The sequence below is a fragment of the Salvelinus fontinalis genome, unplaced genomic scaffold (assembly GCF_029448725.1).
Source record: "Salvelinus fontinalis isolate EN_2023a unplaced genomic scaffold, ASM2944872v1 scaffold_0623, whole genome shotgun sequence".
Lineage (NCBI taxonomy): Eukaryota > Metazoa > Chordata > Actinopteri > Salmoniformes > Salmonidae > Salvelinus > Salvelinus fontinalis.
In genome coordinates this window covers 24,475-50,597 of record NW_026600832.1, presented here as the reverse complement: position 1 = coordinate 50,597, position 26,123 = coordinate 24,475, and the positions used below count along the sequence as shown (strand labels likewise).

The 26,123-nt window shown below is 48.8% G+C and overlaps 1 protein-coding gene across 1 annotated transcript in view; it reads left to right on the top strand.

Moving 5' to 3' along the window:
• Nucleotides 1–26,123, top strand: part of LOC129846760 (unconventional myosin-Va-like) — a 106,792-nt gene that overhangs the window by 61,261 nt on the left and 19,408 nt on the right. Inside the window, exons 8-27 of the mRNA XM_055914622.1 lie at nt 2,691–2,798; nt 4,887–4,993; nt 5,266–5,531; nt 5,738–5,819; nt 7,407–7,547; nt 9,510–9,635; nt 9,871–9,954; nt 11,857–12,012; nt 13,703–13,800; nt 14,120–14,315; nt 14,667–14,878; nt 15,271–15,427; nt 18,237–18,476; nt 18,614–18,862; nt 20,870–20,963; nt 21,600–21,748; nt 24,557–24,670; nt 24,935–25,069; nt 25,165–25,221; nt 25,504–25,731. Of these exons, the coding sequence (XP_055770597.1) occupies nt 2,691–2,798; nt 4,887–4,993; nt 5,266–5,531; nt 5,738–5,819; nt 7,407–7,547; nt 9,510–9,635; nt 9,871–9,954; nt 11,857–12,012; nt 13,703–13,800; nt 14,120–14,315; nt 14,667–14,878; nt 15,271–15,427; nt 18,237–18,476; nt 18,614–18,862; nt 20,870–20,963; nt 21,600–21,748; nt 24,557–24,670; nt 24,935–25,069; nt 25,165–25,221; nt 25,504–25,731 (2,999 nt within the window). The remainder of the gene's footprint in view (nt 1–2,690; nt 2,799–4,886; nt 4,994–5,265; nt 5,532–5,737; nt 5,820–7,406; nt 7,548–9,509; nt 9,636–9,870; nt 9,955–11,856; nt 12,013–13,702; nt 13,801–14,119; nt 14,316–14,666; nt 14,879–15,270; nt 15,428–18,236; nt 18,477–18,613; nt 18,863–20,869; nt 20,964–21,599; nt 21,749–24,556; nt 24,671–24,934; nt 25,070–25,164; nt 25,222–25,503; nt 25,732–26,123) is intronic.

Below are 26,123 nucleotides of genomic sequence, written 5' to 3'. Positions count from 1 at the left end.
ATATACAGGGGGTACTGGTACAGAGTCAATGTGGAGGCTATATACAGGGGGGTGCCGGTACAGAGTCAATGTGGAGGCTATATACAGGGGGGTACTGGTACAGAGTCAATGTGGAGGCTATATACAGGGGGTGCCGGTACAGAGTCAATGTGGAGGCTATATACAGGGGGGTACTGGTACAGAGTCAATGTGGAGGCTATATACAGGGGGGTGCCGGTACAGAGTCAATGTGGAGGCTATATACAGGGGGGTGCCGGTACAGAGTCAATGTGGAGGCTATATACAGGGGGGTAATGGTACAGAGTCAATGTGGAGGCTATATACAGGGGGGTACTGGCACATAGTCAATGTGGAGGCTATATACAGGGGGGTGCCGGTACAGAGTCAATGTGGAGGCTATATACAGGGGGGTACTGGTACAGAGTCAATGTGGAGGCTATATACAGGGGGGTGCCGGTACAGAGTCAATGTGGAGGCTATATACAGGGGGATGCCGGTACAGAGTCAATGTGGAGGCTATATACAGGGGGGTAATGGTACAGAGTCAATGTGGAGGCTATATACAGGGGGGTACTGGCACATAGTCAATGTGGAGGCTATATACAGGGGGGTGCCGGTACAGAGTCAATGTGGAGGCTATATACAGGGGGGGTAATGGTACAGAGTCAATGTGGAGGCTATATACAGGGGGGTACTGGTACAGAGTCAATGTGCGGGGGCACCGGTTAGTTGAGGTAGTATGTACATGTAGGTAGAGTTATTAAAGTGACTCTACCTACATAGGCGGTGTCAGAGGAAAGCCCATAAAATTGTCAAAGACTCCAGTCACCAAAGTCATAGACTGTTTTCTCTGCTACCGCACGGCAAACGGTACCGGAGCACCAAGTCTATGTCCAAAAGGCTCCATAACAGCTTCTACCCCCAAGCCATAAGACTGCTGAACAATTCATCAAATGGCCACCGGATTATTACATTGACCCCCCACATTTTTTTGTACAGGGTTAGGGTCGTACAATACTTGCTGTTTATTATCTATGCATAGTCCCTTTCCCCCTACCTACATGTACACTGCTGCTACTCGCTGTTTATTATCTATGCATAGTCCCTTCACCCCCACCTACATGTACAACTTACCTCTAACCTGTACCCCCGCACACTGACTCCTGTATATAGCCTCGTTATTGTTGTTCATTTTTAATCATTTTTTACTTTAGTTTATTTGGTAAATATTTTCTTAACTCTTCTTGAACTGCGCTGTTGGTTAAGGACTTGTAAGTAAGCATTTCACGGTAAGGTCTACACTTGTTGTATTCGGCGCATGTGACAAAGGTTTAATTTGAAGCAATTGGTAGGGCAGTGGAATTAAATTCAGGATCAGTCGTCAGGCAATTTATTAACATCAATAAATGACACATGGATAATTCAAAATGGCGCCCCAGTCATTCTCCATGATCATAGACAACCATATTAGATCATATAGGTGAGATGTGTAACAGGGTTAGAGGAAGTAGTACAGTGTATTTGTAAACAGAAACGTGAGGACAGACCTCAGCCATATTGAGTCATATCTACTGTGGGGTCACACTAACTACAGTAGAGCTCCTGTTAGATCAGAGGTCATGTTATGGGTGTGAGGCAGTGCCCTGCTGCCCACAGAGATGGACTGAGGTAGAGATCATGTTAGCTCTCTCCCTGGGTGTGAGGCAGTGCCCTGCTGCCTGCAGAGATAGACTGAGGTAGAGATCATGTTAGCTCTCTCCCTGGGTGTGAGGCAGTGCCAGGCTGCCTGCAGAGATGGACTGAGGTAGAGATCATGTTAGCTCTCTCCCTGGGTGTGAGGCAGTGCCAGGCTGCCCGCAGAGATGGACTGAGGTAGAGATCATGTTAGCTCTCTCCCTGGGTGTGAGGCAGTGCCCAGCTGCCTGCAGAGATGGACTGAGGTAGAGATCATGTTAGCTCTCTCCCTGGGTGTGAGGCAGTGCCAGGCTGCCTGCAGAGATGGACTGAGGTAGAGATCATGTTAGCTCTCTCCCTGGGTGTGAGGCAGAAAGAGGCTGTGTGTGTCATCTAACAAGGCTGTTTGTTGCTCCTCAATATTCCTAAATTCCACCTGTGAACACACACACACACACACACACACACACACACACACACACACACACACACACACACACACACACACACACACACACACACACACACACACACACACACACACACACACACACACACACACACACACACACACACACACACACACACACACACACACTTCATCTGCTGTTGGACACACTACATCTCTGCCAAACACACATTGCCCTAGTCTCTCTCAGCTGGCCTCTTGGCAGAGACACACCCCCAGAATGGAGGTGTTGTCACGGTGATATCAGCCCTGAGTTGCCAGGTAACAGGCTATGGTTGCTTTAGTCTAGAGAAGGCTTTGTCTTGTGAGTGTGCGTGTGTGCGCAGTTTATGCGTGCACGTATTAGTAAGAGTTCAATGTGTCACACTCACATCAGGTCAGGATTTGGCCCTGTGTGATCCCAGTGACCCTAATGTAGCAGTATTCTCCTGGGCAGCTGCTCATAACATTTGAATAGAATAGAATACTTTCTATAGGCTACTGATTAACCACTGTTGATTTTGTGTGTGTGTGTGTGTGTGTGTGTGTGTGTGTGTTGTCCATGCAGGTAGTGCTGATGTCTTCCACTGCACCAACCAGGGCCGGAACCCGGTCATCGATGGAGTCGACGATGCTAAAGAGATGTGCACAACACAACATGCCTTCTCACTGCTAGGTAATATATACACACACACCTGACATGCCTTCTCACTGCTAGGTAATATATACACACACACCTGACATTCCTTCTCACTGCTAGGTAATATATACACACACACCTGACATGCCTTCTCACTGCTAGGTAATATATACACACACACCTGACATGCCTTCTCACTGCTAGGTAATATATACACACACACACCTGACATTCCTTCTCACTGCTAGGTAATATATACACACACACCTGACATGCCTTCTCACTGCTAGGTAATATATACACACACACCTGACATGCCTTCTCACTGCTAGGTAATATATACACACACACACCTGACATTCCTTCTCACTGCTAGGTAATATATACACACACACCTGACATGCCTTCTCACTGCTAGGTAATATATACACACACACCTGACATGCCTTCTCACTGCTAGGTAATATATACACACACACACCTGACATGCCTTCTCACTGCTAGGTAATATATACACACACACACCTGACATGCCTTCTCACTGCTAGGTAATATATACACACACACCTGACATGCCTTCTCACTGCTAGGTAATATATACACACACACCTGACATGCCTTCTCACTGCTAGGTAATATATACACACACACACCTGACATTCCTTCTCACTGCTAGGTAATATATACACACACACCTGACATGCCTTCTCACTGCTAGGTAATATATACACACACACCTGACATGCCTTGTCACTGCTAGGTAATATATATACACACACACACCTGACATTCCTTCTCACTGCTAGGTAATATATACACACACACACCTGACATTCCTTCTCACTGCTAGGTAATATATACACACACACCTGACATGCCTTCTCACTGCTAGGTAATATATACACACACACCTGACATGCCTTCTCACTGCTAGGTAATATATATACACACACACACCTGACATTCCTTCTCACTGCTAGGTAATATATACACACACACCTGACATTCCTTCTCACTGCTAGGTAATATATACACACACACCTGACATTCCTTCTCACTGCTAGGTAATATATACACACACACCTGACATTCCTTCTCACTGCTAGGTAATATATACACACACACACACCTGACATGCCTTCTCACTGCTAGGTAATATATACACACACACACACCTGACATTCCTTCTCACTGCTAGGTAATATATACACACACACACACCTGACATGCCTTCTCACTGCTAGGTAATATACACACACACACCTGACATTCCTTCTCACTGCTAGGTAATATATACACACACACCTGACATGCCTTCTCACTGCTAGGTAATATATACACACACACCTGACATTCCTTCTCACTGCTAGGTAATATATACACACACACCTGACATGCCTTCTCACTGCTAGGTAATATATACACACACACCTGACATTCCTTCTCACTGCTAGGTAATATATACACACACACACCTGACATGCCTTCTCACTGCTAGGTAATATATACACACACACCTGACATGCCTTCTCACTGCTAGGTAATATATACACACACACACACCTGACATTCCTTCTCACTGCTAGGTAATATATACACACACACACCTGACATTCCTTCTCACTTCAAGGTAATATATACACACACAACTAGGTTTAATTGTCACATACACTGGATAGGTGCAGTGAAACGTGCTGTTTTACAGGGTCAGCCATAGTAGTGTTGCGCCCCTGGAGAAAATTAGGGTTTAGTGCCTTCCTCAAGTTTACAATTGGCTCATTCATCCCCCTCCTCTCCCCTGTAACTATTCCCCAGGTCGTTGCTGCAAATGAGAACGTGTTCTCAGTCAACTTACCTGGTAAAATAACTGTAAAATAAAAAAATTAAATAAATAAAGTGAACATAGACAGATTTTCACCTTGTCGACTTGTATATTCAAACCAACTACCTTTCGGTTACTGGCCCAATGCTCTTAGCGCTAAGATCCCCTACTGTCCTTGGTCACACACAAACACCACACACACACACATGAACATTTCCCAGGCAGTCATTTACTCTATCCCATTTTGGGTTTTAGTGTAGTGTTGATTTTGATAGTATTATTTTGTGTGTGTTTGTGTTCAGGCATCAACGAGTTGAACCAGAAGGGGCTGTTCCAGGTCCTGGCTGCCATCTTACATCTGGGCAACGTGGAGATCAAGGACCGAGACTCTGACAGCAGCATCATACCTGTAAGGAGACACCTCCAACCTCTCTGACCTCTAACCTCTATTATTAAACCTCTGACCTCTCCTAATGAGTGACTCTTTCTCAAATCGTCTTGACTCACTTCCTCGCATCCTCTATCCTCACCTCCTTCTCAAAACCCATTGGAGAAGAAGGTCTGAGGGGAGGGACCTTGGATCTTCTCCAAGATGGTTAAGAAGGTTTAAGGAGATGGAAAGAATAGCAGAAAGACGAATTGAGCAATTGATTGAAATGACCATGAATCCCTCTCTCTCAGCCCAATAACCGCCACCTGACGGTGTTCTGTGAGCTGATGGGTGTGACCTACCAGGACATGTCTCATTGGCTGTGCCACAAGAAGCTGAAGACAGCCCAGGAGACCTACATCAAGCCCATCCCTCGGCTGCAAGCCTCCAATGCCCGCGACGCGCTCGCCAAACACATCTACGCCAAAGTCTTCAACTGGATCGTGGACCATGTCAACAAATCTCTGCGCGCCACCGTCAAACAGCACTCCTTCATAGGAGTCCTGGATATCTATGGGTGGGTGGTGTGTGTGTGTGTGTGTGTGTGTGTGTGTGTGTGTGTGTGTGTGTGTGTGTGTGTGTGTGTGTGTGTGTGTGTGTGTGTGTGTGTGTGTGTGTGTGTGTGTGTGTGTGTGTGTGTGTGTGTGTGTGTGTGTGTGTGTGTGTGTGTGTGTGTGTGTGTGTGTGAGACAGTCACTCTCTGACCTCTCCTCTGCTCTCCAGGTTTGAGACGTTTGAGATCAACAGTTTTGAACAGTTCTGTATCAACTATGCTAACGAGAAACTGCAACAGCAGTTTAACATGGTGAGAGAACTGTGTGTGTCCTGTCTGAAACTGAACTCCTGTGGTGCCGTTGTCTAAATAACCCTGTTAGTGCGTAAAAGTATTCCAAAATAACAATATAAATAGTTTGATATCTTTGGTTATTGATGCAGAGTAACAATGTGATCCTCTCTGTACATGCTGACCTTCCCTCTCCTCTCCTTTCTTCTCCCCTCCCCTCTCCTCTCCCTTTTCCTCTCCCCTCTCCTTTCCTTTCCTCTGCCCTCTCCTTTCCTCTCCTTTCCTCTGCCCTCTCCTTTCCTCTGCCCTCTCCTTTCCTCTGCCCTCTCCTTTCCTCTCCTTTCCTCTGCCCTCTCCTTTCCTTTCCTCTGCCCTCTCCTTTCCTCTGCCCTCTCCTTTCCTCTCCTTTCCTCTGCCCTCTCCTTTCCTCTCCTTTCCTCTGCCCTCTCCTTTCCTTTCCTCTGCCCTCTCCTTTCCTCTGCCCTCTCCTTTCCTCTCCTTTCCTCTGCCCTCTCCTTTCCTCTGCCCTCTCCTTTCCTCTCCTCTGCCCTCCCCCCTATCCTTTTCTCTCCACTCTCCTTTCCTCTGCCCTCTCTCCTTTCCACTCCCCTCTCTTCTCCCCTCCTCTCCTTTCCTCTCTCTCTTTCTCCTCCCCTCTCCTATCCTCTCCCCTCCTTTCCTTTCCACTCCCCTCTCTTCTCCTCTCCTTTCCTCTCCTCTTTCTCCTCCCCTCTCCTATCCTCTCCCCTCCTTTCCTTTCCACTCCACTCTCTCCTCCCCTCTTCTCCTTTCCTCTCCCCTTTCTCCTCCCCTATCCTCTCTCCTCCTTTCCTTTCCACTCCACTCCCCTCTCTTCTCCCCTCCTCTCCTTTCATCTCCCTCTTTCTCCTCCCCTCTCCTATCCTCTCCCCTCCTTTCCTTTCCAATCCTCTCTCTCCTCCCCTCCGCTCCTTTCCTTTCCTCTGCCCTCTCCTTTCCTCTCCTTTCCTCTGCCCTCTCCTTTCCTTTCCTCTGCCCTCTCCTTTCCTCTGCCCTCTCCTTTCCTCTCCTTTCCTCTGCCCTCTCCTTTCCTCTGCCCTCTCCTTTCCTCTCCTCTGCCCTCCCCCCTATCCTTTTCTCTCCACTCTCCTTTCCTCTGCCCTCTCTCCTTTCCACTCCCCTCTCTTCTCCCCTCCTCTCCTTTCCTCTCTCTCTTTCTCCTCCCCTCTCCTATCCTCTCCCCTCCTTTCCTTTCCACTCCCCTCTCTTCTCCTCTCCTTTCCTCTCCTCTTTCTCCTCCCCTCTCCTATCCTCTCCCCTCCTTTCCTTTCCACTCCCCTCTTCTCCTCTCCTTTCCTCTCCTCTTTCTCCTCCCCTCTCCTATCCTCTCCCCTCCTTTCCTTTCCACTCCACTCTCTCCTCCCCTCTTCTCCTTTCCTCTCCCCTTTCTCCTCCCCTATCCTCTCTCCTCCTTTCCTTTCCACTCCCCTCTCTTCTCCCCTCCTCTCCTTTCATCTCCCTCTTTCTCCTCCCCTCTCCTATCCTCTCCCCTCCTTTCCTTTCCAATCCTCTCTCTCCTCCCCTCCGCTCCTTTCCTCTCCTCTTTCTCCTCCCCTCTCCTATCTACAGCATGTGTTCAAGCTGGAGCAGGAGGAGTATTTGAAGGAGCAGATTCCCTGGACTCTGATAGACTTCTATGATAACCAGCCATGTATCAACCTCATAGAGGCCAAGATGGGGGTACTAGACCTGCTGGACGAAGAGTGCAAGGTACACACATACACAAACACACACACACACACACACACACACACACACACACATAATGCAGAGGCATACATACATACATACATACATACATACATACATACATACATACATACATACATACATACATACATACATACATACATACATACATACATACGTACGTACGTACGTAATGCAGAGGCGCACACAGACACACACACACATAATGCAGAGGCACACATACACACACACATACATAATAGATATATACATACATACAGTGGGGCAAAAAAGTATTTAGTCAGCCACCAATTGTGCCAGTTCTCCCACTTAAAAAGATGAGAGAGGCCTATAATTTTCATCATAGGTACACTTCAACTATGACAGACAAAATGAGAAAAAAAATCCAGAAAATCACATTGTAGGATTTTTAATGAATTTATTTGCAAATTATGGTGGAAAATAAGTATTTGGTCACCTTCAAACAAACAAGCAAGATTTCTGGCTCTCACAGACCTCTTCTTTGAGAGGCTCCTCTGTTCTCCACTCGTTACCTGTATTAATGGCACCTGTTTGAACTTGTTATCAGTATAAAAGACACCTGTCCACAACCTCAAACAGTCACACTCCAAACTCCACTATGGCCAAGACCAAAGAGCTGTCAAAGGACACCAGAAACAAAATTGTAGACTTGCACCAGGCTGGGAAGACTAAATCTGCAATAGGTAAGCAGCTTGGTTTGAAGAAATCAACTGTGGGAGCAATTATTAGGAAATGGAAGACATACAAGATCACTGATAATCTCCCTCGATCTGGGGCGCCACGCAAGATCTCACCCCGTGGGGTCAAAATGATCACAATAACGGTGAGCAAAAATCCCAGAACCACACGGGGGGACCTAGTGAATGAACTGCAGAGAGCTGGGACCAAAGTAACAAAGCCTACCATCAGTAACACACTACGCCGCCAGGGACTCAAATCCTGCAGTGCCAGACGTGTCCCCCTGCTTAAGCCAGTACATGTCCAGGCCCGTCTGAAGTTTGCTAGAGAGCATTTGGATGATCCAGAAGAAGATTGGGAGAATGTCATATGGTCAGATGAAACCAAAATAGAACATTTTGGTAAAAACTCAACTCGTCGTGTTTGGAGGACAAAGAATGCTGAGTTGCATCCAAAGAACACCATACCTACTGTGAAGCATGGGGGTGGAAACATCATGCTTTGGGGCTGTTTTTCTGCAAAGGGACCAGGACGACTGATCTGTGTAAAGGAAAGAATGAATGGGGCCATCTATCGTGAGATTTTGAGTGAAAACCTCCTTCCATCAGCAAGGGCATTGAAGATGAAACGTGGCTGGGTCTTTCAGCATGACAATGATCCCAAACACACCGCCCGGGCAACGAAGGAGTGGCTTCGTAAGAAGCATTTCAAGGTCCTGGAGTGGCCTAGCCAGTCTCCAGATCTCAACCCCATAGAAAATCTTTGGAGGGAGTTGAAAGTCTGTGTTGCCCAGCAACAGCCCCAAAACATCACTGCTCTAGAGGAGATCTGCATGGAGGAATGGGCCAAAATACCAGCAACAGTGTGTGAAAACCTTGTGAAGACTTACAGAAAATGTTTGACTTCTGTCATTGCCAACAAAGGGTATATAACAAAGTATTGAGATAAACTTTTGTTATAGACCAAATACTTATTTTCCACCATAATTTGCAAATAAATTCATTAAAAATCCTACAATGTGATTTTCTGGATTTTTTTTTCTCATTTTGTCTGTCATAGTTGAAGTGTACCTATGATGAAAATTACAGGCCTCTCTCATCTTTTTAAGTGGGGGAACTTGCACAATTGGTGGCTGACTCTATACTTTTTTGCCCCACTGTACATACATGCATACATACATAATGCAGAGGTGAACACAGACATCCATAACACAGACACACACATCCAGAGTAACTAGTGTGAACCAGTGTTCTGTGTGTCCAGATGCCTAAAGGTTCAGATGACTCGTGGGCCCAGAAGCTGTATAACACCCATCTGAAGACCTGCTCTCTGTTTGAGAAACCTCGCATGTCCAACAAAGCCTTCATCATACAGCACTTCGCTGACAAGGTACTGATCACTGTGTGTTGTGTGTGCAGAGTTGATGTCTTGGCTGACCCAGTAGTGCTGAGTTGTGTTTTAGTCTCAGTGTCCGGTTACAGAGAGAGGGAAGTGAGCGGGTTCACTCTATGAATAAAATGAATGCTGTTCTGATTGATAATCTGAGTCAAAATGGACAGTTCTGAAAATCACTTATGATAAAAGTGTCAGCAAAATGACTTTATTTTCTAACTGTTGTGTCCAGGTGCAGTACCAGTGTGATGGCTTTCTGGAGAAGAACAAGGACACAGTGAATGAAGAGCAGATCAATGTCCTGAAGGCCAGCAAGGTGTGTGTCCCTGCCAAACACACACACACACACACTGCACGTTCAATGGGTAACACACACACACTGCACGTTCAATGGGTAACACACACACACACCGCACGTTCAATGGGTAACACACACACACACACCGCACGTTCAATGGGTAACACACACACACACACCACGTTCAATGGGTAACACACACACACACCGCACGTTCAACGGGTAACACACACACACACCGCACGTTCAACGGGTAACACACACACACGCTGCACGTTCAATGGGTAACACACACACACACCGCACGTTCAACGGGTAACACACACACACACTGCACGTTCAATGGGTAACACACACACACTGCACGTTCAATGGGTAACACACACACACACCACACATTCAATGGGTAACACACACACACTGCACATTCAATGGGTAACACACACACACTGCACGTTCAATGGGTAACACACACACACACTGCACATTCAACGGGTAACACACACACACACACACTGCACATTCAACGGGTAACACACACACATTTGATGACATTCTCATTAGTGCGTATGTTTGACAGTCTGTGTTGTCTCACTGAATGACCTCCGACAGGGAACCCAGTGAAGGTCAGGAGAAACAGCACCCTCTGCTGTCCATGTGGTGTAATGATGATGTGCACACAGTTGGAGACATTTTCTGTCCACCAAATAAGCCTTGCAGTGTGTGTGTATGCGTGTGTGTGTATAAAGACTCACTCTGCCCGTTGTTCTGTTGTAGAGGCCAGCAGCAGCAGAGAGGGGTAAGGGTTAAAACACTCCTTTAACCCCTAACACCTTAAACACACACAGGGTTAACTACACTGGAACAATCATCCATGGCAATACTGTGTGCGTGTATGTGTGTGTACGTGTGTTGCCATGGAAACCAGCTTGACTAACCAGTAATGGTGTAGAAGTGATAATGACTCTTTAATGAGAATGAAGCTATAGGAATGTAGCATTTCAACCCATCCTCATGGTTCTGTGTGTGTTTGTGTCGACAATAAACACACATTCCTTCTGTGCCTACCATCAGCGAAGAAACGGCTCAGTCATGTGTTCTGCTGTCTGAGCCGTCAGACATTGTGCCACGTCTATGGTCTGATGCCGTGTTATCATTACAAACAGCCTTGGTCAGCAGACACCATGACATCTACCTGCCTGTTCTGATGGCCCTTTGATTTGGATTTCTACTTTTATATCAATTATACTTTGAATATGTTTTAGATGTGTGTACTGAAATTATTTTCAATTCCTAGGTTTCTTTCATTTTTGGTTAATCTTTATTTTGTCGTTGTGTTGTTTGTTTTACATCTGTTGTCCATGTGTCTGTCCCGTCATGACAACAACCGTTAAACAGCTAAAGGTAAACATGCTGCCCTCCTCATTTACCCTCTTTCTGTCTCAACCTTCGTTAGTTCTTTCTATCTTACTAACCCACACCATTCATTCTTCCTCACCGTGGTCTCACATCAGCTCAAATGGCACTTAAGTATGTGGTGGTGGTGGGGGGGGGGGCTGAACGGACGCTGCAGCACTGGAGACTACGCCGGGGGGGGGGGGGGGGGCTGCACTGTGGCCCTCTCCCCATCTTAGCCAACCACAATACAGAGAACACAATAACCAATCGCTTTCTCCTTGAACCATAACATGTACAATGTTCTTTGTTGTCATTTTAGATTGTTAGATAGAAAGGATGGTATGAATAAGCCTCCCACAGATACCTATGGCTAACAATGCAAACTATTAGCTGAGCAAGTTTGTGACGTAACTGTCTGTTGTATGCTGCTACCTTTTTATTAATACAAGTCATATATATATATATATAAGTCAATTAAGAACAGTGTCTTATTTGCAGTAATGTTTGTGTGTGTGTGTGTAGTTGGACCTGCTAGTGGAGCTGTTTCAGGATGAGGAGAAAGTGACCAGTCCGACAGGGACCGCTCCAGGAGGTCGAACACGACTCAGTGTCAAACCAAAACAGATCAGATCTGCTGGAGCAAGCAGCAAGGAGCACAAGAAGACTGTTGGCTGCCAGGTAGACTGATCATAGACACACACACCTACGGACACTCAGACCAGGGTTGGGACTTGCCAACCAGAGTCAGAATAGCTGAAATGTTTTTCTCCTCTGTCTCTGTCCTCTCTTCTCCCTATCTCCTCTGTCTCTGTCCTCTCTTCTCCCTCTCTCCTCTGTCTCTGTCCTCTCTTCTCCCTCTGTCCTCTCTTCTCCCTCTGTCCTCTCTTCTCCCTCTCTCCTCTGCCTCTGTCCTCTCTTCTCCCTCTCTCCTCTGCCTCTGTCCTCTCTTCTCCCTCTCTCCTCTGCCTCTGTCCTCTCTTCTCCCTCTCTCCTCTGTCTCTGTCCTCTCTTCTCCCTCTCTCCTCTGTCTCTGTCCTCTCTTCTCCCTCTCTCCTCTGCCTCTCCTCTCTTCTCCCTCTCTCCTCTGTCTCTGTCCTCTCTTCTCCCTCTCTCCTCTGCCTCTGTCCTCTCTTCTCTCTCTCTCCTCTGTCCTCTCTTCTCTCTCTCTCCTCTGTCCTCTCTTCTCCCTCTCTCCTCTGCCTCTGTCCTCTCTTCTCCCTCTCTCCTCTGTCCTCTCTTCTCCCTCTCTCCTCTGCCTCTGTCCTCTCTTCTCCCTCTCTCCTCTGCCTCTGTCCTCTCTTCTCCCTCTCTCCTCTGCCTCTGTCCTCTCTTCTCCCTCTCTCCTCTGTCTCTGTCCTCTCTTCTCCCTCTCTCCTCTGTCCTCTCTTCTCTCCCTCTCCTCTGTCTCTGTCCTCTCTTCTCTCTCTCTCCTCTGTCCTCTCTTCTCCCTCTCTCCTCTGTCTCTGTCCTCTCTTCTCTCCCTCTCCTCTGTCTCTGTCCTCTCTTCTCTCCCTCTCCTCTGTCCTCTCTTCTCCCTCTCTCCTCTGTCTCTGTCCTCTCTTCTCTCCCTCTCCTCTGTCTCTGTCCTCTCTTCTCCCTCTCTCCTCTGTCCTCTCTTCTCCCTCTCTCCTCTGTCCTCTCTTCTCCCTCTCTCCTCTGTCCTCTCTTCTCCCTCTCTCCTCTGTCCTCTCTTCTCCCTCTCTCCTCTGTCCTCTCTTCTCCCTCTCTTCTCTCCCTCTCCTCTGTCTCTGTCCTCTCTTCTCTCTCTCTCCTCTGTCCTCTCTTCTCTCCCTCTCCTCTGTCTCTGTCCTCTCTTCTCTCTCTCCTCTGTCCTCTCTTCTTGCCCTCTCCTCTGTCTCTGTCCTCTCTTCTCTCTCTCTCCTCTGTCCTCTCTTCTCCCTCTCTCCTATGTCTCTGTCCTCTCTTCTCTCTCTCTCCTCTGTCCTCTCTTCTCCCTCTCTCCTCTATCTCTGTCCTCTCTTCTCTCCCTCTCCTCTGTCTCTGTCCTCTCTTCTCTCCCTCTCCTCTGTCTCTGTCCTCTCTTCTCTCCCTCTCCTCGGTCTCTGTCCTCTCTTCTCCCTCTCTCCTCTGCCTCTGTCCTCTCTTCTCCCTCTCTCCTCTGCCTCTGTCCTCTCTTCTCCCTCTCTCCTATTTCTCTGTCCTCTCTTCTCCCTCTGTCCTCTCTTCTCTCTTCTCTCTCTCTCCTCTGTCCTCTCTTCTCCCTCTCTCCTCTGTCCTCTCTTCTCCCTCTCTCCTCTGTCCTCTCTTCTCCCTCTCTCCTCTGTCCTCTCTTCTCCCTCTCTCCTCTGTCCTCTCTTCTCCCTCTCTCCTCTGTCCTCTCTTCTCCCTCTCTCCTCTCCTCCTGTAGTTCCGGAACTCTCTGGCTATGTTGATGGAGACTCTGAATGCGACCACTCCTCACTATGTTCGCTGCATCAAGCCCAACGACCTCAAGTTCCCCTTCACGTGAGTATCTGCATGCTACTCTGGTTAAGTTGCCATAGTACCATCTGACTTGGCAAGATGATGTTAGGTGAATGTAATTGTGATGTCATGAGGCTGAATGGTTCTCTCCAGGTCTGGCTGGTATGGTTGGATTAACTATGTGAATGTTGTCTTTAGGTTTGACCCTAACATTAGTGGAATGTTGTCTTTAGGTTTGACCCTAACATTAGTGGAATATTGTCTTTAAGTTTGACCCTAATGTTAGGTGTACGTTGTCTTTAGGTTGAGCTGAATGTTGTGTGTGGGTCTGACCCTAACGTTAGGTGAATGTTGTCTTTAGGTTTGACCCTAAGCGAGCGGTGCAGCAGCTCAGAGCCTGTGGTGTTCTGGAAACCATCCGCATCTCAGCCGCAGGCTTCCCATCCAGGTGGACCTACCAGGAGTTCTTCAGTCGTTACCGGGTTCTGATGAAGCAGAAGGACGTCCTGTCGGACAGGAGGCTGACCTGTAGGAACGTCCTGGAGAAACTGGTGCAGGTATGAGGGTTCAGGGGTTAGAGGTCAGGCCTGTTTGAGATCAACTACATTGCAATCAGACTGCGCAGAATCAAAGATCTACAAATCATCTTCCGTCCCAATTATTTATGTCAGAGATGGTCAACTCCAGTTCTCGGGGGCCGGAGGGGTGAGACACATTCTCCCCATCCTTAGCAAACCCAGCTGATTAAACTAACTGCATGATGAGTCAGGTTTGTTAGCTGGGGCAAAGTGTGCCACCAATCAGGACCACGACTGGAGTTGCCCATCCCTGATTTCTGAGCAATTCTGGACCTCACCTTGCTCAAACTGATCCCCTAAAACAGGATGTTTCTCTCTGTCTCTCTCCAGGACCAGGACAAGTACCAGTTTGGTAAGACGAAGATCTTCTTCAGGGCTGGTCAGGTTGCCTACCTGGAGAAGCTGAGGGCTGATAAGCTGAGGAAGGCGTGCGTCCGCATCCAGAAGACCATCCGCTGCTGGCTGGTACGCAAGAAGTACCTCCGCAAGAAGCATGCTGCCATCACCATCCAGAGATACACCCGCGGACACCAGGCCCGCTGGTCAGTGGAGCACACACCTGTCACTCAGCACCCTCTGGACAATCACCATGCAGATAAAAGTAGTTTAGACTGTATGACTTCCTGAAAAGGAGCACATCAGAATTGTCTGATGTATTGTAGGAAGTGGGAACATTTTTATAAATATCTATTTGTGATTTGATTGATTTGTTAATCGGATCAGTTGGAGGTTATTGGTGGGTAAATTATGGTAATTCAACAGCATTTTTCACCAATTACCCTGAATACACTCTTTCTCCCCTACCTTCTCTGTCTCCTCTGTCCCACGTCTCTCTCCTGCCTCCCCTCTCTCTCTCTCCCCTGCCTCTCTCCCTCCCCTCTCTATCTCTCTCCTGCCTCCTCTGTCCCCCTCTCTCACTCTCTCCCTGCCCCAGTCTGGTTAAGTACATGCGTCAGACTCTGGCAGCCATCACTATCCAGAAGTTCCAGAGGATGTGTGTTCAGAGGAAACTGTACCTACAGAAGCAGGCTGCTGCCCTGGTCATGCAGACTATCCTCAGAGCATACATGGCCCGACAGAAATACCAAGGGGTGAGAGACACATACAGTATACACACACTACATGTTTCTTGTTTTACTCTCTTTGTGGAGGGACATTTGTGGAGATTTGGATAGAAGAACCAACACACACACACACACCTAGCACTGCCAGCTAACAGCACAGCTGTCCTGCATGTCTGTCAGCAGTGTGGTTTATAAATAACTCCAGTTCAACATTGGATGGACTTGGGTCACCCTCATACCTGGACCACTACCAGGGAATTAGGGAGAGAACTAGGCTGGTGTCTCTCTGGTTACTGGGAGCTAGGTAGAGAACTAGGCTGGTGTCTCTCTGGTTACTGGGAGCTAGGTAGAGAACTAGGCTGGTGTCTCTCTGGTTACTGGGAGTTAGGGAGAGAACTAGGCTGGTGTCTCTCTGGTTACTGGGAGTTAGGGAGAGAACTAGGCTGGTGTCTCTCTGGTTACTGGGAGTTAGGGAGAGAACTAGGCTGGTGTCTCTCTGGTTACTGGGAGTTAGGTAGAGAACTAGGCTGGTGTCTCTCTGGTTACTGGGAGCTAGGGAGAGAACTAGGCTGGTGTCTCTGGTTACTGGGAGTTAGGGAGAGAACTAGGCTGGTGTCTCTCTGGTTACTGGGAGTTAGGTAGAGAACTAGGCTGGTGTCTCTCTGGTTACTGGGAGTTAGGGAGAGAACTAGGCTGGTGTCTCTCTGGTTACTGGGAGTTAGGGAGAGAACTAGGCTGGTGTCTCTCTGGTTACTGGGAGTTAGGGAGAGAACTAGGCTGGTGTCTCTCTGGTTACTGGGAGTTAGGGAGAGAACTAGGCTGGTGTCTCTGGTTACTGGGAGTTAGGGAGAGAACTAGGCTGGTGTCTCTCTGGTTACTGGCAGTTAGGTAGAGAACTAGGCTGGTGTCTCTCTGGTTACTGGGAGTTAGGGAGAGAACTAGGCTGGTGTCTCTGGTTACTGGGAGTTAGTGAGAGAACTAGGCTGGTGTCTCTGGTTACTGGGAGTCAGGGAGAGAACTAGGCTGGTGTCTGGTTACTGGGAGTTAGGGAGAGAACTAGGCTGGTGTCTCTCTGGTTACTGGGAGTTAGGGAGAAAACTAGGCTGGTGTCTCTGGTTACTGGGAGCTAGGGAGAGAACTAGGCTGGTGTCTCTCTGGTTACTGGGAGTTGGTGAGAGAACTAGAGAACTAGGCTGGTGTCTCTCTGGTTACTGGGAGTTGGTGAGAGAACTAGAGAACTAGGCTGGTGTCTCTGGTTACTGGGAGTTAGGGAGAGAACTAGGCTGGTGTCTCTGGTTACTGGGAGTTAGGGAGAGAACTAGGCTGGTGTCTCTCTGGTTACTGGGAGTTGGTGAGAGAACTAGAGAACTACTCTGGTGTCTCTCTGGTTACTGGGAGTTAGTGAGAGAACTAGGCTGGTGTCTCTGGTTACTGGGAGCTAGGGAGAGAACTAGGCTGGTGTCTCTCTGGTTACTGGGAGTTAGGGAGAGAACCAGGCTGGTGTCTCTGGTTACTGGGAGTTAGGTAGAGAACTAGGCTGGTGTCTCTGGTTACTGGGAGCTAGGGAGAGAACTAGGCTGGTGTCTCTGGTTACTGGGAGTTAGTGAGAGAACTAGGCTGGTGTCTCTGGTTACTGGGAGCTAGGGAGAGAACTAGGCTGGTGTCTCTGGTTACTGGGAGTTAGTGAGAGAACTAGGCTGGTGTCTCTCTGGTTACTGGGAGTTGGTGAGAGAACTAGGCTGGTGTCTCTGGTTACTGGGAGTTAGTGAGAGAACTAGGCTGGTGTCTCTGGTTACTGGGAGTTAGGGAGAGAACTAGGCTGGTGTCTCTGGTTACTGGGAGTTAGGGAGAGAACTAGGCTGGTGTCTCTGGTTACTGGGAGTTAGGGAGAGAACTAGGCTGGTGTCTCTGGTTACTGGGAGTTAGTGAGAGAACTAGGCTGGTGTCTCTCTGGTTACTGGGAGTTGGTGAGAGAACTAGGCTGGTGTCTCTGGTTACTGGGAGTTAGTGAGAGAACTAGGCTGGTGTCTCTGGTTACTGGGAGTTAGGGAGAGAACTAGGCTGGTGTCTCTGGTTACTGGGAGTTAGGGAGAGAACTAGGCTGGTGTCTCTGGTTACTGGAAGTTAGGGAGAGAACTAGGCTGGTGTCTCTCTGGTTACTGGGAGTTAGTGAGAGAACTAGGCTGGTGTCTCTCTGGTTACTGGGAGTTAGGGAGAGAACTAGGCTGGTGTCTCTCTGGTTACTGGGAGTTAGGGAGAGAACTAGGCTGGTGTCTCTCTGGTTACTGGGAGTTAGGGTGAGAACTAGGCTGGTGTCTCTGGTTACTGGAAGTTAGGGAGAGAACTAGGCTGGTGTCTCTGGTTACTGGGAGTTAGGGAGAGAACTAGGCTGGTGTTACTGGGAGTTAGGGAGAGAACTAGGATGGTGTCTCTGGTTACTGGGAGCTAGGTAGAGAACTGGGCTGGTGTCTCTGGTTACTGGGAGTTAGTGAGAGAACTAGGCTGATGTCTCTTTGGTCACTGGGGCCATGTTAGGGTCAGGTGACATGGCAGTAGTTAGGGACTGTCCCACTGACTGACACACACAGCTGACCTCTTTAACATAACCCTGCCAGGATATCTGTTTGTCTGTGCATCTGTTTGTCTCTCTCTCTCTGTGTCTCTGACATCACACGTCTGTTATATTAGGTAGAAGAGTAGACACTAGATAGATCTCTTGTTGTTGTGGATTAACAGCAAGATGAAGCCCAGGAGACCAATAACAGCTCAGGAACACCAGAATTCTCACATTACATTCACAGGAACTAACTCTCTCTTTCTCCCTCTCTCTCCACAGTTGCTGCGTAACCACAAAGCTGTGTTCATCCAGAAACACGTGCGTGGCTGGCTGGCCAGACAGCGGTACAAGCGATCCCTGCGAGCCATCGTCTATCTGCAGTGCTGCATCAGGAGGATGAAGGCCAAGAAAGAGCTGAAGAAGCTGAAAATCGAGGCCCGCTCCGTTGAACATTTCAAGAAACTTAACGTTGGCATGGAGAATAAGATCATGCAGCTGCAGAGGAAGTTAGATGAACAGGTGGGGCTCTGTAGAAACCAGGTGGCCATTTTGGATCTTTGTGCTGCTGGATAACAAACTCTCTCCTCCAAGAGTGACTGCTCGAATAGAATATGCATCTTCACACATTACATTAACATGATCTCTCTCTCTCCAAGGCTAAAGACAACCGTGTGACTAGCGAGCGGCTGAGCTGTCTGGAGACGTCCCACGCGGTGGAGAGTGACAAGCTGAAGGTAGAGGTGTCTAAGCTGAAGGGGATAGAAGAGGAAGCCAAGAACAACGCCAACCGTGTCACTTCCCTTCTGGAGGAGCTGGAGAGGCTGAGGAAAGAGCTGACCACCACCCAGAAAGAGAAGAAGACAATAGAGGACTGGGCTACCAAGTACAGGGATGAGATGGAGAAGGTGAGGGGTGAGGAGGGTGGTGGGATAGAAAACGGCTCACTCTAGTCATCTCTTCATCTTGTCTCCTCCAGTCACTTCTCAGATATATTTCAGTTAAATGGCTCCCTTTCATACATCGTTCCCATAGTGGCCCTATAGAAGTGTGACAAGTTTGTATAAGAATGTGTAATGTGTGTCGTGGTTCAACGGTTTAGGACCCAGGGGAATCTACTGCAGACTGGGCACATGGCGGGCTGGGAGGCCATTGCCTTGGTGCAGGTGAGACCGGTAGACTAGTGTAGTGTGGGTGTGTAGGTGAGACAGGTAGACTAGTGTAGTGTGGGTGTGTAGGTGAGACAGGTAGACTCATGTGGTGTGGTTGTGTAGTTAATAGCAGGTAGACTAGTGTAGTGTGGGTGTGTAGTTAATAGCAGGTAGACTAGTGTCGTGTGGGTGTGTAGGTGAGACCGGTAGACTAGTGTAGTGTGGGTGTGTAGGTGAGACAGGTAGACTCATGTGGTGTGGTTGTGTAGTTAATAGCAGGTAGACTAGTGTAGTGTGGGTGTGTAGTTAATAGCAGGTAGACTAGTGTCGTGTGGGTGTGTAGGTGAGACCGGTAGACTAGTGTAGTGTGGGTGTGTAGGTGAGACAGGTAGACTAGTGTAGTGTGGGTGTGTAGGTGAGACAGGTAGACTAGTGTAGTGTGGGTGTGTAGTTAATAGCAGGTAGACTAGTGTAGTGTGGGTGTGTAGGTGAGACAGGTAGACTAGTGTAGTGTGGGTGTGTAGGTGAGACCGGTAGACTAGTGTAGTGTGGGTGTGTAGGTGAGACAGGTAGACTCGTGTGGTGTGGGTGTGTAGGTGAGACAGGTAGACTAGTGTAGTGTGGGTGTGTAGGTGAGACAAGTAGACTAGTGTGGGTGTGTAGGTGAGACAGGTAGACTCGTGTGGTTGTGTAGTTAATAGCAGGTAGACTAGTGTAGTGTGGGTGTGTAGGTGAGACAGGTAGACTAGTGTAGTGTGGGTGTGTAGGTGAGACCGGTAGACTAGTGTAGTGTGGGTGTGTAGTTAATAGCAGGTAGACTAGTGTAGTGTGGGTGTGTAGGTGAGACCGGTAGACTAGTGTAGTGTGGGTGTGTAGTTAATAGCAGGTAGACTAGTGTAGTGTGGGTGTGTAGGTGAGACAAGTAGACTAGTGTAGTGTGGGTGTGTAGGTGAGACAGGTAGACTAGTGTAGTGTGGGTGTGTAGGTGAGACAGGTAGACTCGTGTGGTTGTGTAGTTAATAGCAGGTAGACTAGTGTAGTGTGGGTGTGTAGTTAATAGGAGGTAGACTAGTGTAGTGTGGGTGTGTAGGTGAGACAAGTAGACTAGTGTAGTGTGGGTGTGTAGGTGAGACAGGTAGACTCGTGTGGTTGTGTAGTTAATAGCAGGTAGACTAGTGTAGTGTGGGTGTGTAGGTGAGACAGGTAGACTAGTGTAGTGTGGGTGTGTAGGTGAGACCGGTAGACTAGTGTAGTGTGGGTGTGTAGGTGAGACAGGTAGACTCGTGTGGTGTGGTTGTGTAGTTAATAGCAGGTAGACTAGTGTAGTGTGGGTGTGTAGGTGAGACCGGTAGACTAGTGTAGTGTGGGTGTGTAGGTGAGACAGGTAGACTCGTGTGGTGTGGTTGTGTAGTTAATAGCAGGTAGACTAGTGCTAGCTGTGCAGTACAGTAGAGCAGTCCTCCAGAAGCCCAGTGAAATCAACTAAACCCCAATGTCCCGACAGTCCAGACCTGAGTCAGATACAGAACATCTGTCAAATACTGAAGATGCACTTGATTTGTTTCACCCTGTACACTGGAACCAATGGAAATGTTCTAAAACGCCCCCACCTCTGCACACTGGTCCAGCAAATCAAGTGCACCTTTAAGTATTTGAAACTATTTGACCCAGATCTGCTAGTGTTCTCAAATCACATGATTGATAGATTACTGGACCAATAGGCTGTGGTAGACTTGATTGAAGTATTTTCTCCTGTGTGTGAAGATGGTAGCAGATCTGAAGCAGCAGAATGGTCTGCTGAAGACCGAGAAAGACGACCTGAACCGAATGATCAAGGAACAGAGCCAGCAGATGACAGGTACCAACCATTCACTAGCTTTAGACCAATCACATTCACTGTTACTATATTTAGACCAATCACATTCCGTGTTAATACTTTTAGATCAATCACATTCATTGTTGAAGTTCCATACAGAGAATTGATGATACGTTCCCCACACGTGCTGAACTTCTTTCTCCTCTCTCTCCCCCTTTCCCTTCTTCTCTCTGTGCTCTCTCCTCCCCATCTCCACCTCCTCCCCCTTTCCCTTCTTCTCTCTGTGCTCTTCTCCCCATCTCCACCTCCTCCCCCTTTCCCTTCTTCTCTCTGTGCTCTCTCCTCCCCATCTCCACCTCCTCCCCCTTTCCCTTCTTCTCTCTGTGCTCTCTCCTCCCCATCTCCACCTCCTCCCCCTTTCCCTTCTTCTCTCTGTGCTCTCTCCTCCCCATCTCCACCTCCTCCCCCTTTCCCTTCTTCTCTCTGTGCTCTCTCCTCCCCATCTCCACCTCCTCCCCCTTTCCCTTCTTCTCACTGTGCTCTCTCCTCCCCATCTCCACCTCCTCCCCCTTTCCTTTCTTCTCACTGTGCTCTCTCCTCCCCATCTCCACCTCCTCCCCCTTTCCCTTCTTCTCTCTGTGCTCTCTCCTCCCCATCTCCTCCTCCTCCCCCTTTCAGAGAAAATGACTCGTGCATTAGCGGAGGAGACTCAGCAGTTGGAGAGCGATCTGAACGAGGAGAGGTCTCGCTACCAGAACCTCCTAACAGAACACCTGAGACTGGAGGAACGCTACGACGACCTCAAGGAAGAAATCACTCTCTCTGTGGTAGGAGGCTAACGCATAGCATGTCAACATTTTCACACTCACAAACACTGGACCGAACCAGACCACACACACTCACAAACACTGGACCGAACCAGACCACACACACTCACAAACACTGGACCAAACCAGACCACACACACTCACAAACACTGGACCAAACCAGACCACACACACGCACAAACACTGGACCGAACCAGACCACACACACTCACAAACACTGGACCAAACCAGACCACACACACTCACAAACACTGGACCAAACCAGACCACACGCACTCACAAACACTGGACCAAACCAGACCACACACACTCACAAACACTGGACCAAACCAGACCACACACACTGGACCGAACCAGACCACACACACTCACAAACACTGGACCAAACCAGACCACACACACTGGACCGAACCAGACCACACATACTTACAAACACTGGACCGAACCAGACCACACACACTGGACCGAACCAGACCACACACACTGGACCGAACCAGACCACACACACTGGACCGAACCAGACCACACACACTCACAAACACTGGACCGAACCAGACCACACACACTCACAAACACTGGACCAAACCAGACCACAAACACTGGACCAAACCAGACCACACACACTCACAAACACTGGACCGAACCAGACCACACACACTCACAAACACTGGACCGAACCAGACCACAAACACTGGACCAAACCAGACCACACACACTCACAAACACTGGACCGAACCAGACCACACACACTCACAAACACTGGACCAGACCAGACCACACACACTGGACCGAACCAGACCACACACAAACACTGGACCGAACCAGACCACACACACTCACAAACACTGGACCAAACCAGACCACACACACTGGACCGAACCAGACCACACACACTCACAAACACTGGACCAAACCAGACCACACACACTCACAAACACTGGACCGAACCAGACCACAAACACTGGACCGAACCAGACCACACACACTCACAAACACTGGACCGGACCAGACCACACACACTGGAACGAACCAGACCACACACACTCACAAACACTGGACCGAACCAGACCACACACACTGGAACGAACCAGACCACACACACTGGACCGAACCAGACCACACACACTGGACCGAACCAGACCACACACACTCACAAACACTGGACCAAACCAGACCACACACACTCACAAACACTGGACCGAACCAGACCACACACACTGGACCGAACCAGACCACACACACTCACAAACACTGGACCGAACCAGACCACACACACTCACAAACACTGGACCGAACCAGACCACACACACTGGACCGAACCAGACCACACACACTGGACCGAACCAGACCACACACACTGGACCGAACCAGACCACACACACTCACAAACACTGGACCGAACCAGACCACACACACTGGACCGAACCAGACCACACACACTGGAACGAACCAGACCACACACACTCACAAACACTGGACTGAACCAGACCACACACACTGGACCAAACCAAACCAGACCACACACACTCACAAACCCTGGACCAAACCAGACCACACACACTCACAAACACTGGACCGAACCAGACCACACACACTCACAAACACTGGAACGAACCAGACCACACACACTCACAAACACTGGAACGAACCAGACCACACACACACTCACAAACACTGGAACGAACCAGACCACACACACACACAAACACTGGAACGAACCAGACCACACACACACACAAACACTGGACCGAACCAGACCACACACAAACACTGGACCGAACCAGACCACACACAAACACTGGACCGAACCAGACCACACACAAACACTGGACCGAACCAGACCACACACAAACACTGGACCGAACCAGACCACACACAAACACTGGACCAAACCAGACCACACACAAACACTGGACCAAACCAGACCACACACACGCACAAACACTGGACCAGATCAGACCACACACACTCACAAACACTGGACCAAACCAGACCACACACACTCACAAACACTGGACCAAACCAGACCACACACACTCACAAACACTGGACCAAACCAGACCACACACACTCACAAACACTGGACCAACCAGACCACACACACTCACAAACACTGGACCAACCAGACCACACACACTCACAAACACTGGACCAAACCAGACCACACACACTCACAAACACTGGACCAAACCAGACCACACACACTCACAAACACTGGACCAAACCAGACCACACACACTCACAAACACTGGACCGAACCAGACCACACACACTCACAAACACTGGACCGAACCAGACCACACACACTCACAAACACTGGACCAAACCAGACCACACACACTGGAACGAACCAGACCACACACAAACACTGGACCAAACCAGACCACACACAAACACTGGACCAAACCAGACCAAACACACTCACAAACACTGGACCGTACCAGACCACACACACTGGACCGAACCAGACCACACACACTGGACCGAACCAGACCACACACACTCACAAACACTGGACCGAACCAGACCACACACACTGGACCGAACCAGACCAAACACACTCACAAACACTGGACCAGACCAGACCACACACACTCACAAACACTGGACCAAACCAGACCACACACAAACACTGGACCAAACCAGACCACACACAAACACTGGACCAAACCAGACCACACACACTCACAAACACTGGACCAAACCAGACCACACATACTTACACACACGCCACACTGCCCCACCATACTACATGGACACACACCAAACAAACACACACTAACGTCCCCTTGCCCCTCCTTTCTCCAGAGCGTGCCCAAGCCCGGCCACAGGAGAACAGACTCCACCCACAGCAGCAACGGATCAGAGTGCACCTACAACTCCGAGTTCGCCGAATCAGAAGAAAGTTCCCGACATGGAGAAGTGAGTGGGGCGGGACTTAGAAAGGAACTTCCTCTCACCAATAGAACATGTTACATAAAACTTGTTTATGTTGCTTCAACCTGTTCTGTAGTTATTTTAACAGTTATTACAACTACAACCCTGCAGAATTGGTCGTCATTCAGTAAAACACTTTCTGTAATGTTTTAGGATTGACAGCTAATGTCTTTAATGCCCACGACGATGCCCCAAAGCTCCGCCTATCAGTGTCATTCCTGTCTCTGACCTCACTTCCTGTTGTGACAGGATGTGACCCGGGGCATGGACACGTCTCTGACTCTGAAGCTGCAGAAACGCGTGACCGAGCTGGAGCAGGAGAAATCCTCTCTCCGCAACGAGCTAGAAAACAAGGAGGAGCAGTTCCAGCGGGCTAGAGTCAGGGTACAGCCACAGTAATACACAATATTACTACAATACTATGTTGTATTACAACCACAGTCTTACTTACTTTACTGTCGGACCTCTCTGTCTGTCAGGATGATGAGGAGCATAAGAAATCACGTGGAGCAGAACTGGAGTACGAGTCTCTCAAGGTATTGTATAGATATCCAATCTACTCATATCTACGGTAGTGGGTAGGGGCTAGGACTTAGGTGGACAACAGCTCGTGGCTCAAGGGCCCCGGGGGCCGCCAGTTGCCAATCACGGGGCTAGGGGTTGATTTGGGACTGGATTTTCTGGGTGAGTGTGTTGTATACATAGATGATTAGAGATCTCTAGATGGACATAACCCATTTTAGCATTGACATTTCCATCTCTATGGGTGTGTATTAACTCTCTGTCTGCCGCCGGCGGTATCCATCTTTAATCCACAGCGCCAGGAGCTGGATTCCGAGAACAAGAAGTTGAAGCACGACCTGACCGCCATGAGGCAGAGCCTGCTGGGTAATGCAGGCGCTGGGGCGGGGGCACCAGGAAGTCCACCCTACAAAGTTCTCATGGACCAACTGAACTCCTCGTGTGAGGAGCTGGAGGTGCGGAAAGAGGAGGTGCTGATTCTACGATCTCAACTGGTCTCACAGAAGGAGGCCATGCAGCACAAGGTAGGAGACATGGAGGGACCCACACACACACACACATACGTACACGGACATGTGCAAACACACACACATGCACACTGACCCATGCACGGACACATATATACACATACACACACGTGCAACCTTTTCATGTCTGTCCACTGCACTATCAATGCTTCTAACACTCCAGTCTCTCTCTCCTTCTATCCCTATCTCCTCTCTTCTCTCTCCTGCCATGCCTTCCTAAAGGATGAGAAGGTACTAGAACTCTGCTGACTGCACGCTCTGGGAATAACTAGCTTAAACACATACACACGTGCCACTGATTTATTTGCATGTAACACCACCGTATGTATGGTCTTTAGATTCACAATACTGGATGGGTCAAGATTAAAGTGGAATAATAATGTCATAAT